Consider the following 14,389-nt stretch of genomic DNA (forward strand, 5'->3'; position numbering starts at 1 on the left):
ATTCCCAGCATCAAAAACAGTAAACAGAGTGGGTACTCATTAATTACCTAATAAAAGTGCTTACAATGACAATTATTCAATTTTTTGAAGATATACATTAAAAATATAACAAGATATTAATCAATTATTTTGGCAACACAGGCAAATTTCTTCCCAATTTTTCCTTAATGAATATGAATTACTCTGTAATTGGAAAAATAAATGTACACATACTACTCTTATCATTACAGTTAAAAAGGCACAAAATTGTTAGCAGTGATTGCATATTTGGATAGTGTGATACCAGTGGACAACAGTTTTTCTGTTCTTTCCACTTTTCTGGTGTTTTAGCCTCAAAACTTTTTTAAGTCAACATTCTGTTAAACTAAAGAAGAAAACATTATTCACATATATGACAAGGTGAGTGGCATCTGAGTAGCTTCCCATTATTGCCAGCAAGAGCAGGAAAAGAGGCAAATAAATCACTACACCAGGAGAGATTCAGGATGTATGTTAGGGAAAGCTCTCTAATTTCTTGACCAACTAAGGTTTCTGGGACACTGAAAGATATTACCGATGGTGATTTCAGAATTTTCTCCTAATTTATCTATTTCACATACCTGTGTTGGATGCCCTTTCTGTCTGTGAAATTTGCAGGTTTCCAAAACCCAAAGAATTTTAGAAGAAAGGCACCTAAAGTATTAATCATACCTTCTATTTTCCTTTAACATGTGTAGCTGGCTCTGACAGAACTGCAATAGAGCCCTGACATGTGGATGGAGACTATGTCACAGGCCTCTGACACCGGTGAAACGGTGGTATGCCAGACTTGGACATTTTAGTATCAGATTCCTTAAATGAGAACTAAAATGTACCATGAAAGCAAGAATACCATGTGTCATTTTCACTATGGAAGTCCTACAGCACAAAACAGTGCCTGGTACACAGTAAGCACCCAATACTTATTCATATGAATGTAACCCACCTATTAACCAATTCCACATTATAGTAAATCCTGAGTCTATTACATATTCTATTTCAAGAGTGTCACTAATATTCACTAGCACAGTGACTACCTGGTTAAGAGTTCACTACCTGCTTCCTCTAACCTATCTAGCTTCCTCTTTGCCTCTGGGGAAAACTGTACTTAACCATGCATTAATCAAGACACGGATAATGAGATGATTCTCAAAACATTTTCAAAAAATAATCCTATAGCATTCTGTAAATCACTGGCAATCTTTGTAGTTAAGAAAATAAGTTTAATAATTTCAACTACCTGCATTTTCTATAGGTTAGGAAAAAATTACCACTCATTATCAGATCCAGTAGTTCAAATCAGATGAATGACTTTCATCAAAGTAGTTTTAAAACTATGTATGTCTACTAACTTCTATGAACTTGTTAAACAAAAACAAACATGGAGTTTTTGATATGCACATTTTTAAAACATTCATGTAAACCCTGCTTTAAGTCACTGAAGTACTACCAGCAAAAAACTTACCCCCTGTCACTTCACACATTGGTGTGATTGCAGAGTCATCTAAAGGCACACCTGTCAACTGCTCTGATTCTACCGACATCGTGCCAGGCAACCGCAACACTAATGCAAAGAGTCTCTGATCCCAACGAAAAGGTTCCTTGGTCAATTCACTTCCAGGCAAAGGAGAATTAAGAGGTAAATGGAGCTGAAAGTAAAGGGGGAAAAAAAATAAGATTTCCACACACTATTTCTTCCAAAAGGCCCACATTAATGTTAATTAATTACACTCATGTTAAAACTACATCATGACTCATTGAGTCTCCTATTACTCAAAAAACAAGCTCAAAAACAAAAGTATACATATATATATATAAAAAAATAGCATGTAAGATATTGTTACTTCAGTTTTCTTAAGCTTTACTCTGAAGATCTCAATTAAAAAAATCTATCCCTGTAATGCTTTTCAGATTTCAATATAACTCACCACCAGGTACTGGACTGCTTCCGAATAAATCATTTCATTTAATCATTAAACAACCCTATGATTTATCTTGGGGTTCCTATTTTCTAGACTTGAAAAAAAGTGGTCTCAGACAAAGTAACAATTTGACCTCCTGGGTCCAAGTCAGTGTTTTTTTCTATTACACCACAGTAGCCTCAAACATCTCCACAGTTAATCACTTTAAATATGTTTCATTTTATACAAAACACACAGTCCCAAAGCATTTGCTTAAAAGTAAATTTTGTTACTCTAATTACATAGTAAAGGTATTAAAGATACTGATTCTTACTACATCTGAGTAAAGGTAGAAAGGTTTTAGAGTTTCCTGCATGTGTTTTTTAATACATGCATCTACCATCCCTCTCAAACCTGAACCTAAGATTCTTGAGGATTTTAGAAAGCTTTAAAGTGATTCTAATGGGCACCTCTGTACCAACAGATCCACACATCAGTCTTAGTATAAGAAAATGGGGACAACCAGACAGTATGTGTCTCATGATGTGATACAACACTAAGTACATAACATCCGGAAGGGAGGAAAAAGGGAAAGGGGAGGAAAGGTTGAACCTGAATCTAACCAAGCCCTCAGTTCTAACCACCAGTTTACAGGGACTACTGAGGATACAGGATCAAGTGCACAGGGAGCAATCAGTCAAATACAGAATGTGGGACACTCTACAAGACAGATGACCTGGTTTCTGCAATAAATCAATGGCATGAGAAAGCAAAGAGTGGGAGTGGGGAGGGTTGGTGGAACTACTAGAGTAACAGATAAAACAATCAAAAACAAAGATTTTTGAAACAATCAGGAAAATTTGAAATATATGTTACTGGAATTATTAATACTATTTTAACTGTGACACAGTGCTTAGGAAAACAAAAATCCTTATCATTTATAAAATTTAAAAAATAAAAATTAAACCTGGGATCAGCATATTCAGGGACTTATACAAATATTGGAGTTTTCTTTAAAATATAGAACACATTTTAAAATTATCACTTCCAAATTAATCACCAGAGTTTATACTACCTTCTTCATAAAGCAAGACATAACTGTATTGCTTATACCCTTCCCTTTCTATTTCTCACCTCAAAGATTTCTGAACCTGACAAACTAGAGACTGAAGTCATGCTATACTGACTTAAGAACTTAAGTTTCTTCATTGACTTATATCAAACCATTGAAAAAATAAAATCAGATTCAGTTCTAAGAAGAGAGTTCCTAGTAAAGCTCAGCTAAACTGGCACCTCTCTCCAAAAGACTCATGCCAAGAGAGTCTGCTGCAAGATTCCAGGATCAAGATCAGCCAAAATGTTGTGTCCGTGGCCAAGAGTCATGAGCTTTTCCTTTGGCATCGATCCTACTTAAGGCAGAGCTCAGAGGCAATAAGGAAGGTCTTTTGAAGAAAGCTGGGCCAGGATATTCTCTGAGAAAGATTCTGTAACCTCAAAGGTTCTGTAACACTTGCAAAACAGCTCAGGAACTGCAAGCCCTGGCTACTATCACCACACCCTGCCAGATGATAAACACCAAAGCCCCAGTGGCACTGCAGGAAGAGGGTCTCAACTGTTAATGCAGTTGCTCTGAAAAGTAATGGATGTGCAGAACTGTCTCAAGAATCCAGTAGGTAAGAGCACTGCAGGGACCACATATATAAATGGTGGATAGGACAACAATAGACCCCAAACTATTATACACACAACTAATCAGATAATGATCATACACACACACACACACACACATACACACACACACACTCCTAATCAGGTAATGATGAGCATTATCTGATTATCAACTGTACAACGCTAGATTTAGAATGTACTTCAAGTAAAAGACAAAAAGCCAAGAAGGGTCATGAGAATATTTTACACATAGCTGTATCAATTTTATAAACCTGTCAAATTTGTATTCATTTTTCTATTTCTCACTATTTCCCCTTCCCCACATCACTACCACCCTCCCTCATCACCAAGGAAGGGGGAGAATATGCCCTACAGCTGAAACACACTAGTGAAATATGAAGCAGTGGCAGGCAACCAGGAACAGGAAAAAAATAAAAAGCCTGAATGAGAAACATTCTCAGGAGGGTTGAATTACCCCAAATCTAAAGTCTACAAATGAAATTCTAGCAATGACTTAAAATCACAAAGGGAGGCCTTTCTGAACATATGGACTTTGAGAATCAAGGCAAATTACACATAAGTTGAGAAGAAAAATATAAAACTAATTATTAGAAAAATGTGCAATAAATACAAATAGATAATTTTACCCATTTTAAAAATGGGTAAAAAAAATACTCTAGGAAATCCATGTGGCCTATAAATATGTCAAAAGATCCTCAAATATACTAATCATCATATAGTGCAAATTAAAATACAAATGAGATACCACTTCACATCCATAAAAAAATCAAATTCAAGCCTGACAGTATCAACTGATGACAAGTATAAATAGCAAAGAGAACTCTCCATCACTCCTACATACAACCATTTTGGAGAACAGCTGAAAATGGGCATACCTTAGGATACAGCAGTGCCACCTCTAGACGTCTTAGAGAAACCCTCATATATTTTCACAAGAAGCCATGTTAAAATGCTATCTACAGCATTATTTGAAACAGAGCAAAACTGGAAACAATGTAGAAGTTCAATGAGGGAATCAATAAGTCAACTATGGTCTGTTCATAAACCAGAGTTGAAATGAAATAAGCGAGATGCACAGACCTCGAAACAATACTTTTGGATAGTATCACATACATATGTATTCATGTATGCATACATAAAAGAACAAAAATCATGAACGTACAGCTTGATGAATTTTCACAAACTGAATGCCCATGGGTAACTAGCACTTATATCAAAAAACATAACCTTAGTAATTTATGCCCCCTCCAGTCACTACCCATCTCCAATTGATTAGTTTTGCCTGATTTGGAATTTTATATAAATGGAATTATAAAGTATGATCTCTCTAGTTTATGGCTTCTTTCATTCAGTAATATGAGGGTGAGATTCATCCATACTATTGCATATAGATGTAGATCATTCATTCCCACTGCTACATAGTATGTGACACGTACATGAATATACTATAATTTATTTATCCATTTTTCACTGATAGGCATTTGGATTGCTTCTAGTTTGGGTATATTCTGAACAGAGTATGAAATCATAGTACATGCCTTTATGGAAAACATATGCATGTATTTGTTAGGTATACCCAGGAGCAAAACTGCTAGGTCATAGAACATGGATATATTTACTTTCATCAGATACTGACAGTTTTCCAAAGTGGTTGTGCCAGTTTATACTCCAACCAGCAGTGTACAAGAATATCAGTTGCTCCGTATCTCCTTCACCTTAGTGTTAGCTGTCTTTTCTCATTTTAGCCATTTGGTGTGTATACAGTGATACCTCAGTGGGGTTTTCATTTCCCTGATGTCTAAGGAAGTTGAACACCCTTCATACATTTCTTGACCATTTCACTGTGCTCTTTTGTGGAGTGTCTGCTAAAGACTTCCGCCTACTTTTAAAAAAACTGAATTACTTGTCTTTTTCTTAATGAGTTGAAGGATTATTAATATATTCCAGATGAGTCCTCTGTTGGATATGGTTATTATAAATACCTCCTTCTACTTTTTGACTTCTTTCATTTTATTGGTGTGTTTTGATAAATAGATTTATTATCTTAATATATTTTTCTTTTCATGATTAGTACTTTTTGTGTCCTCAAAGATCATTAAAATGTTCTCCTATGTTTTCTAGTTCTAAAAGCTTTATTATTTTACCACTTACATTTAAACCTGAAATACATGGGGAATTGAATTTGTTACATGATATGAGGTAGGGGTGAAAGTAGATTTTTTTCTCGAAGGATATACAATTGACACAGCACCATTTATTGAAAAGACCATCCTTTCTCTGCTGTCCTGGAATGTCATCTTTTTCTTATACTGGGTGACTGTACAAGTGTGAGTCTATTTCTGAATCAAAAACAATATTAGATGAAAAAGAAGCAAAGATGCAAAATGATACACAGAGAATAGCATCTATATCACTATTAAACAATTATTTAGTGTAGTTTTATATTTGTATAACATATACATACAGTAAAAGTAAAAAAGCATGAACTGGAAGGCTACACAACAAACTCATGCTAATTGTTCCTTCTGGGACAGGGAAGAGGGAAGGAAGTAACACTGAGTAGGGGAACAAAAGAAACTGTACCTTAACTATCTATAATGTTCTGTTTCATTCACTAAATTTTTAAAAATCCACAACAAAAAAGATCAAAACTAGGCAAATATGGCAGAAATTTTTATATCATTTATTCTCACCAAGAATATTAGAATATATTAATATGGAGGTAATCGTCAAATACAAATATATTATTCATCTAAGTAGTTATTTATACCTCCTTTATAAGTGTCTTTATTTTATACAAAATCTAAGACAAAAAAACTTTATACACACCTCAACTCGATAAAAGGTATATCAGATATAATCACTCACCTCAAAGTTCAGACATTAATAAGGACTCTAATACATGGTTCTACTTAATGGGTGATTAAAACGCACTGCAAGAGAGTAGAATATTTCTTGAAATTTATAGATGCTTTCTCTCATCATTTTTTATGCTCCAACCAAATAGGAGGCATGTTTAGGTTCTGGGAACTTAAAGATGCATAATAAAATATGGTCCCGCAACTCCAAGAGTTCTGAGGACCAGCATCATGTTCCTAAAGGAATCTTTTTTAGAGATGTTGAAAAACAGGAAGAAATTGAAAAACAGGAAGAAGGAAATGGAAAACCACAGTACTGGCTATCAAGATATTACTAGGATTTTTATTTCTGAACACTTGACAGAAAAATAGTTTTATAAAAACTGTTTCCTGAGACTTAATCATAGGAAACTAGTAAAAGAGTACTCAAACTTAAATACCTAATGATGCTTAAAAAATTAGTCATTAACAATAACAATTCTATAGTAGCTACTATTGTATGGCAGACATTGTTCTAAGCTATATATATATTATATATATAAATAAATAAATTCATTTAATCTACAAGACAAACAAATGAGGCAGGCACTACTGTAATTCCTATGTACAAAAATGATAAAAACTGAGGCACAGAGAGATTTAGTACCTTGCCAGAAGGTACACAATAAATGGTGAGGAGACAGAATTCACACCCAGGTAGTCTGGTCCCTGATGCTGTGCTCTTAAACACTGCTTTATATTGCCTATCACTGAAACCAAAACCTGTAGTTTTTAAAAATCAAGTGTTGATATTAATATAAAAATAAACTACTTCCATTAAATGGAAAAAGAACATTTTAATTATAAAAATAACTATTTAAAAAAAAGTTTTATATCATCCATGTCTGAATCTAGTGATTTTAAGCCACTAATTAGTATAACTTATAAACATTTTACTGTTTGTTTTTATAAAGCACAGACCTATGCTTTCCCCCCAGTTACTCTCTGATCCAATGGAAAGAGGCAACAATGCACTTTCCTCTCTCTTGCTGTTCTCTTCCAGTTCTCAAGTACATAGGTAATAACAAAATAAAAATAAACAATAATAATAGCTAGCATAATGAGCACTTACTATGTATATGCCAAGCACCATTCTAGGAGCTTTTCATGTTTATAACAAACCAATGGCAAAGATACTATTATTATCCTCATTTTAGAGACAAGTTGCAATAGAAGATTTTGTGTCAGGAGACATCTGTTTGGAGAACACATAGTCAAATAACCTCTACTCTATAATCAAGTTTAGAGCTTCTAAGGAGGACTACAAATTTTAAGAATTGGATAAATCACGTGTAATTCAATTATACAATTATTTTCCCATAACCATGACATTTTTGGTCTTTGTTAGGGTTTTCATAAGATTATACTCAGCAAAGCGTTAGTCTAACAGACTAATAAGCAAAGAAGATTATTTATGCTAACCAAGTTTTATTTTTACTTGAATATAACTGATGTTTTCTATGGTACTATTTTAAATGATTAATTTTATTGATATCACCATTCCAGATTTCTTATATAATCATCTTGGTAGCTGACAGAAAAGGAAATGTAACCTGAACTTAAATTGAGAAAGCTCAGACTTCTCCTTCTTATCTATGGAGAACTATCTTACTCCCTTGCCTTTCTACCTTTTGAGTCTTTCCTGAACTTCGTATTTAAAAAAAAAAAGAATTCAATTAATTTCTCTATAGGTATAAAAAACAAAGGACACATGGGTAGACCTGGAGATTGTCATTATAAGTGAACTAAAGCAGAAATAGAAAGAAAAATACCATACGATATCACTCATATGTGGAACCTAAAAAAGAAAAGAAAAAAAAAAGGATACTAATGAACTCATTTATAAAACAGAAACAGGTTCACAGACATAGTAAACAATCTTATGGTTACCAGGGGAAAAGGGGTGGGAAGGGAAAAATTTGGGAGTTTGAGATTTGCAAATGTTAACCACCATATACAAAAATAGATTAAAAAAACAAATTTCTTCTGTATAGCACAGGGAACTACATGCAATGTCTTATAATAATCTTAAATGAAAAAGAATATGAGGACAAATATACGTATACATATGCATGACTGGAACATTAGGCTATACCAGAAATTGACATATTGTAACTGACTATATACTTCAATTTAAAAAAGTGAAGACAGACATAAAAGCAAATAATTTATAAATAACAAAACAAAACCAATGGACAGCTTAGGAAGGTGGTAGTCTATTACTAGGCATGCTCAAACTTCAATACTTGTGTAAGTGCAATTTCTCTTTTATCTGTTTTGTTTATGATTCAGATCCCCTAACTATTTGTGACTCTGTTAAGATTGGACTAAGGATCAACCTAAATTTTAATTATTCAGTTATTCACTGAGTACCTACAATAAGCATAGCATTATTTCAGGATTTAATAAGGACTATACCAAGCAAAATAAGTAAGATTTGAGATAACATTTCAGGTAACTTACTTTAAGATAAACAATTATAAAACATCAGATAACCAAGATTCTCATGTTACTATTTTTTAAACTTGCAAAATGTAAAAATAAATAAAAGTCAGCAAACAATGAAAGAAGATAAAATAAATTTCTTTTTAAAACATGTTTAATTCCCCAGAGTTCTCCTGGCACACAGTGTAACTGACTCTTGGATGATGATCACACCAGAGTCCATCATGAGAGTCAGATGACTGATCTATACCAACTGAAGTTTCCCCTTGCACCTGGATGTTCTGCCAACTGGTTCTATTACTGAAGTAATTCAAATTATAAGTCCTTTAATAATCATACTTCCCACTTTAAGTTTTAATGACCTATTTACCTAGCTGTCTATCCTACCGGTTTGAGAGAAGGCAGGGAGAGGGATCTGATTCATTTCTGTGTCCCTCTGTATTTGTCAAATGAAAGAATAAATGAGCTTAAGGAAAGCACAAGAGTTAAGAGGAGCAGAGTGAGGGCTGCAGAGCACAAGCACCAGTGAGTGTCCTGCCAAGAATTGTGCCCCCCAACCCCAACACACACACAGATATGGATGCAAACACGCAAACAGGGATTCGATTGTAACGTCTGTGGTGGATCACAGAACCAGGTAGTCCCGTCTCCAAGAGCTGAAGTGTTTTCTGCCCCCGTATGTGAAACTAGCCAATCTCTAAGTCACTTGTATGTACCCATACATAGAGAATGCGAAGACATGAGCTGCAAAATCTGCCTGACACCTAGAGAAACAACCATTCCATATGGTGAAGTCATTAACAACTCCATCGAGCTCAGTGAACAATACTCATAATGAGAATTTATATATGGACATACTTCCACTGAGTCCCACACAGAATATAACCTCGTAAATATAACCTTATTCAGAGATACAAAGAGTGTGGCCATATATTATTTCTTGCAAAAACTTTCCATTTCACATACCAAACCATAACTTTTCTTTACAGTTTAATGCACTGGCCTAGTACCAATGAACTTGGGACAGTATCAAAGAAGTAATTAGGTCATTACTAATACAAAAACTTAAACTCTTATCCTGTAAGGCCTATTCTTGAAAGGTAAAAATGGGGATCACAAGTCAAGCTATAACTCAGGAGTTATTTAAAAGAAAGGCAGCACAGCAGACACTGTAAGTTCCCACCTTCAAGAACATGTAAATAAATAATTGTAGTATGTTACGATATGTACAACAGTAAAAGTGTGCATGAGGTACAAAGGATTAAGTGATTGGGAGATGAACCAGGGAAGGTTCTCAGAGGAAGTAGCATCTGAGTAAGTTTGAAGAATGAAGTTTACTGAGAATCTAAAACCTTTTGCAGACTACGGAGCATATGCAGAGTGAAGATCATGATCAAAAACGTAAGAGGCAAGAAATAACAAACACTGGGATAAAAAATTAAATTAAAATTCAAAATTGTTAGAGAGCAAAGAACAAAAAAGGAAAAAAACTGACGATTTTAAGAAAGCCTTTAAGAATGTGTAAGATTTTAACATGGGGGAGATAGAGGAACAACATTCAGGGAAAAGGAACACATGAGGAAAGAAACAGGAAGCATTCAGGAAATTAGTAGCCTATTTTAGGTCAAGTTTAGAGAAATTGTAAGGGAGTGATAAGGAATTTTTATGCATCTTCTAGTCATTTCCTCGTCTTTCCACTTTACTAAAACAACTCCTACACGAAGTCATCAACGCTCCTTTTTTGGCTATGGTGGTAGATGACAGTGTGGTCAAAGTGCTCCAAGCCCAAGCCTTAACAGGCCTCCCAGCTTCACTATCACCCTGTTGGGAGCCAGCTGCCCTGTAAAGAAGCTTGAACTAGACGACTGCCTGTTGAGAGACCATATGCAGAGACAGAAGTCACAGGGACAAGAAGCAAAGTGCCCAGGTAACAGTGAGCACCAAAGCCCCAGCTAAGCCGCCAGCTGAATGAAGCCAACTCACAGAATCTTGAGAAATAACAGACCGTTGTTGTATTAAGCCACTAAGATTTAGGATGATTTGTTACATAGCAATAGATAACTGAAAGAGTCATTAAATCTAGTGAAGATTTTTCAGATTTGGCTTCGCTGCAGCATTCAAAACTATTTATCACTCTTTAGAAAGACTTTGGCTTTCACACTGAAATATTCTCATGGTTTTCCTCTGCTTCTCTGGCTGCTTCTCTGTCTTCCAGCCCTGCGCTCAACCTCTAACACCTAGCACCGTTACGTGCTGCAGACCCTCAAGGCTCAGTCTAAGTCTTGGCCAGTTTATACTCTAAACCCTCAACCCACCTACCCACAGCCTCAATTACTATCTATACTTAGATAATATCTTAAAATTCTTTATGTCCAGCTTAGATTATCTTTCTAACAGCAAATACTCTTCTGCCTACTTGCCATTCCCTCTTGAATGGATCAAAGGTACTTCAAACTAAGTATGCGCAAAACTGAACTTAAGATTTTCCTCCATCCAAAATAGTATTCTTTCAATATTCTCTAGGCATCACAAAATATCCAGTTTTGCAAGAAGCCATCTCCCTCTTCCTTATACCCCTAAATGCAATATATGTCAGCAAATTTGGTTCCTTTAACCTTCCAAATATCTTTTGAAACTGTTGCTCTGTCTCTTCTACTATCACCAACCTTCATGACCAAGCTATTGTCAAGACTAATGCGACAAAGTCTAAATGGTCTTCCAAAACCCACTTGTCTTTTACTACTCCATCCACAACCTGTAAATAAAACCCTTGGATGGCTTCTACTAAATTTGTATTAGTAACACTACCTAGCATGGCCTCAAAACCCCTTGTGTGGTCAAGCCCAACCTTCCTTCCCATATTGTACAATCATTCCTCTTCTTTTACACACCAAGTCACATTAGCCTTCTTCTAGTCCCTGGGTTTCAAAACATACTCCCTTTGGGAAAAGATCATCCTATCCTTCCCACTTTTTGTGTAGTAAATCCTATTCACCTCTTCAAGTCTTAGCTTTCTGTGATCTTCTTGACTAGATCTAACGCCCTATTACTGTAAGCTGTCATAGCACATATTCCTCCCTTTTGTAGGATATATGATCACTGCAGTTTTATTTTTATCACATGATATTTTAATTAATGTTTTTCTTTCACAACTAGACCTCCTGCTTGTTTTACCATTTGATCATCAGAGCCTAGCAGAGTGTCTAGTTCACAGAAGAAACTCAATAAATATGGCTGAAAGAATAGAGGGGTGGATTGATTTAAAAAAAGGTGACTGGCTAAATTGTGGAGGGTACTGAGGAATCTAGTAGAAAATGAAAAGCAATGAAACACTGTGAACAGTGGAATAACACACTCAAGTGATGTGCTTTAGAATAATGCAATGGAATGACCGATTGAAGGAAACCAAGACAAGTTAAGCAGCTAATGTAATAGTTTAAGAAAAGCACCAGGGTGATTGATGGCAAATAGGAATGAAAGGAAGAAACAGATTAGTGAAAGCAAAAAGCAAGGAACTGAATAATACCAAAGACAATTACAGAGGAAAAAATATACAATATGATATGTCCCCTAAGACCCTGATGTTTTCTCTACCTCTACTATCATAGTGCTGATTTAACATGTTCAAATGGTAACAAATTACTATAATATATGAAGCATGACTTTTAAAAAATGCAAACTAAGTTCCAAATGCACACACACACACAAACTGAAGAACACTTTTCTCAAAAGATGTACAGTGTTACTAACTCTAACGTAAATACATATAATTGTTTAAAAAGAACCCCAAATTATTCAGAATCTAACATAAAACATTTAAACTAGAACAAATTATACAGTATTAGATCAGAAGCTTAACTTAAAGCACATTGGTAAAGAAACTTAAAAACCAAAAATACAGTAAAAGCTTTATGAATCATTTTGAGAGCCATTATTTCCTAGGTAACTGAGCACACTTAATGCTTCAAGCATAAAAATTTACCAATAAACTTTCTTCAGTAGATTATATATATTTATCCCTATCATCTGGAAATAGACTGTAACCCCTAAAAATGACAATAACATTTTCTTGATAATTCAAAGAAGTAGGAACAGAAAAAGCCTAAAGTCCTCTTGTTCACACCAAATACCACCCCAAATTACACAATAAGTTAACAGGGTGACAATTCATCATTTACTGAACTTTGTGTCAGGGTTTCAATTAAATATTCTGCTTGAATCACTGCGTTTAATCCTCTAACACACCCGTTAACCTGTAACTTAGATTCTAAGGTTTATCATCTATTTAATGTATTTCCTGGCTTCCCCCAAATTTAACATTAAAGGTACATAAAAGTTTTCCCAACAGTAATGCCTAATTATCCATACAGCTGCATATCTCCTTCTTTTTCCGTATCATAGAGTTTCTTAGCATTTGAGTCTCACAGAGCTTGAGTCTTAAGTCTTCTCCACACTGGGTCTAGAAGTTCTGAATCCCTTTGGACATCAAAGTCAAACAGAACGTCATAGTCATATTTTTTTTATAGCCTGTGCTTATGACCTCAACCTCTTCACAGCACCTTTAGTTTGAATGGTGTCATTTCAAGGTATATCACAGACTGTGAGAACTTCATTTGTATTTCCTATTTGGTTAACTTTAGAATATTTTTGTAGTCTCTTTATTTCAGTATAAACTACTAAATGATACAATGCTTCTCCTTAAAAGGCTGACTTTTGGACAGAAGTTGGATTCCTAGTAATACCTCTTCATAATTGGTAAAAGCCGTAATACCATCCCACAGCTTTGAAAGTTTTTCTCTTCTCAGAAATTTGGTAATTTCAACTGCCTTTATTTGCTCTGCCTGTGTACCTTAGGTGATCTATTGTATGTATCATATTTTTTGTTCATTTCAATGCTAATTCACTGTAAAGTAATAATTTCCTTAAAAATTTTATTATAATAATAATAATAAACAATTAGGGATCCAAATTTAGGTAAACTTCTTTGAGACTTGTAGATAAAAATACATTAACAATCAAATGTAATGTGTGAACCATGTTTGGATTCTGATTCAAACAAAACTATTGTCAACAGTTGTGAGACAAGTAGGGAAACTGGGATATAAATTGGGTATATTATTTATTAAACACCTTAAAATTTTTGCTAAGCTATAAATTAAATTAAATATGAAACTATAAATCAAGCTATAATTAACCTATAAATTCAATTTAAATTAAGATTAATTCTATTTAAAATTTAAATTTAATAAAATTTATTAAAATAAAATTTTGTTAGGCTATAGAACATTGCAGACGTGTGTGTCCTAGTATGTTAAAGACGCATACAGAAGTATTTATGAGTAAAATTCTACAATGTCTGGAATTTGCTTTAAAATATTCTCCGCAAAATGTTTACTGTATATGTAAATGTATAACTGTGTGAAGGCGTAGGGGCAGAAC

General features: G+C 34.4%; 1 protein-coding gene across 6 annotated transcripts in view; it reads right to left on the bottom strand.

Annotated features, from left to right (window-relative positions):
- The window catches only part of INTS6 (integrator complex subunit 6), an 82,324-nt gene that overhangs the window by 25,951 nt on the left and 41,984 nt on the right, over positions 1-14,389 (bottom strand). For all 6 annotated transcript variants that reach the window (XM_032496203.1, XM_032496207.1, XM_032496208.1 and 3 more), the window contains one exon: positions 1,484-1,667. In XM_032496203.1, the coding sequence (XP_032352094.1) occupies positions 1,484-1,667 (184 nt within the window). The remainder of the gene's footprint in view (positions 1-1,483; positions 1,668-14,389) is intronic.

Source organism: Camelus ferus, chromosome 14 (genome assembly GCF_009834535.1).
Source record: "Camelus ferus isolate YT-003-E chromosome 14, BCGSAC_Cfer_1.0, whole genome shotgun sequence".
Lineage (NCBI taxonomy): Eukaryota > Metazoa > Chordata > Mammalia > Artiodactyla > Camelidae > Camelus > Camelus ferus.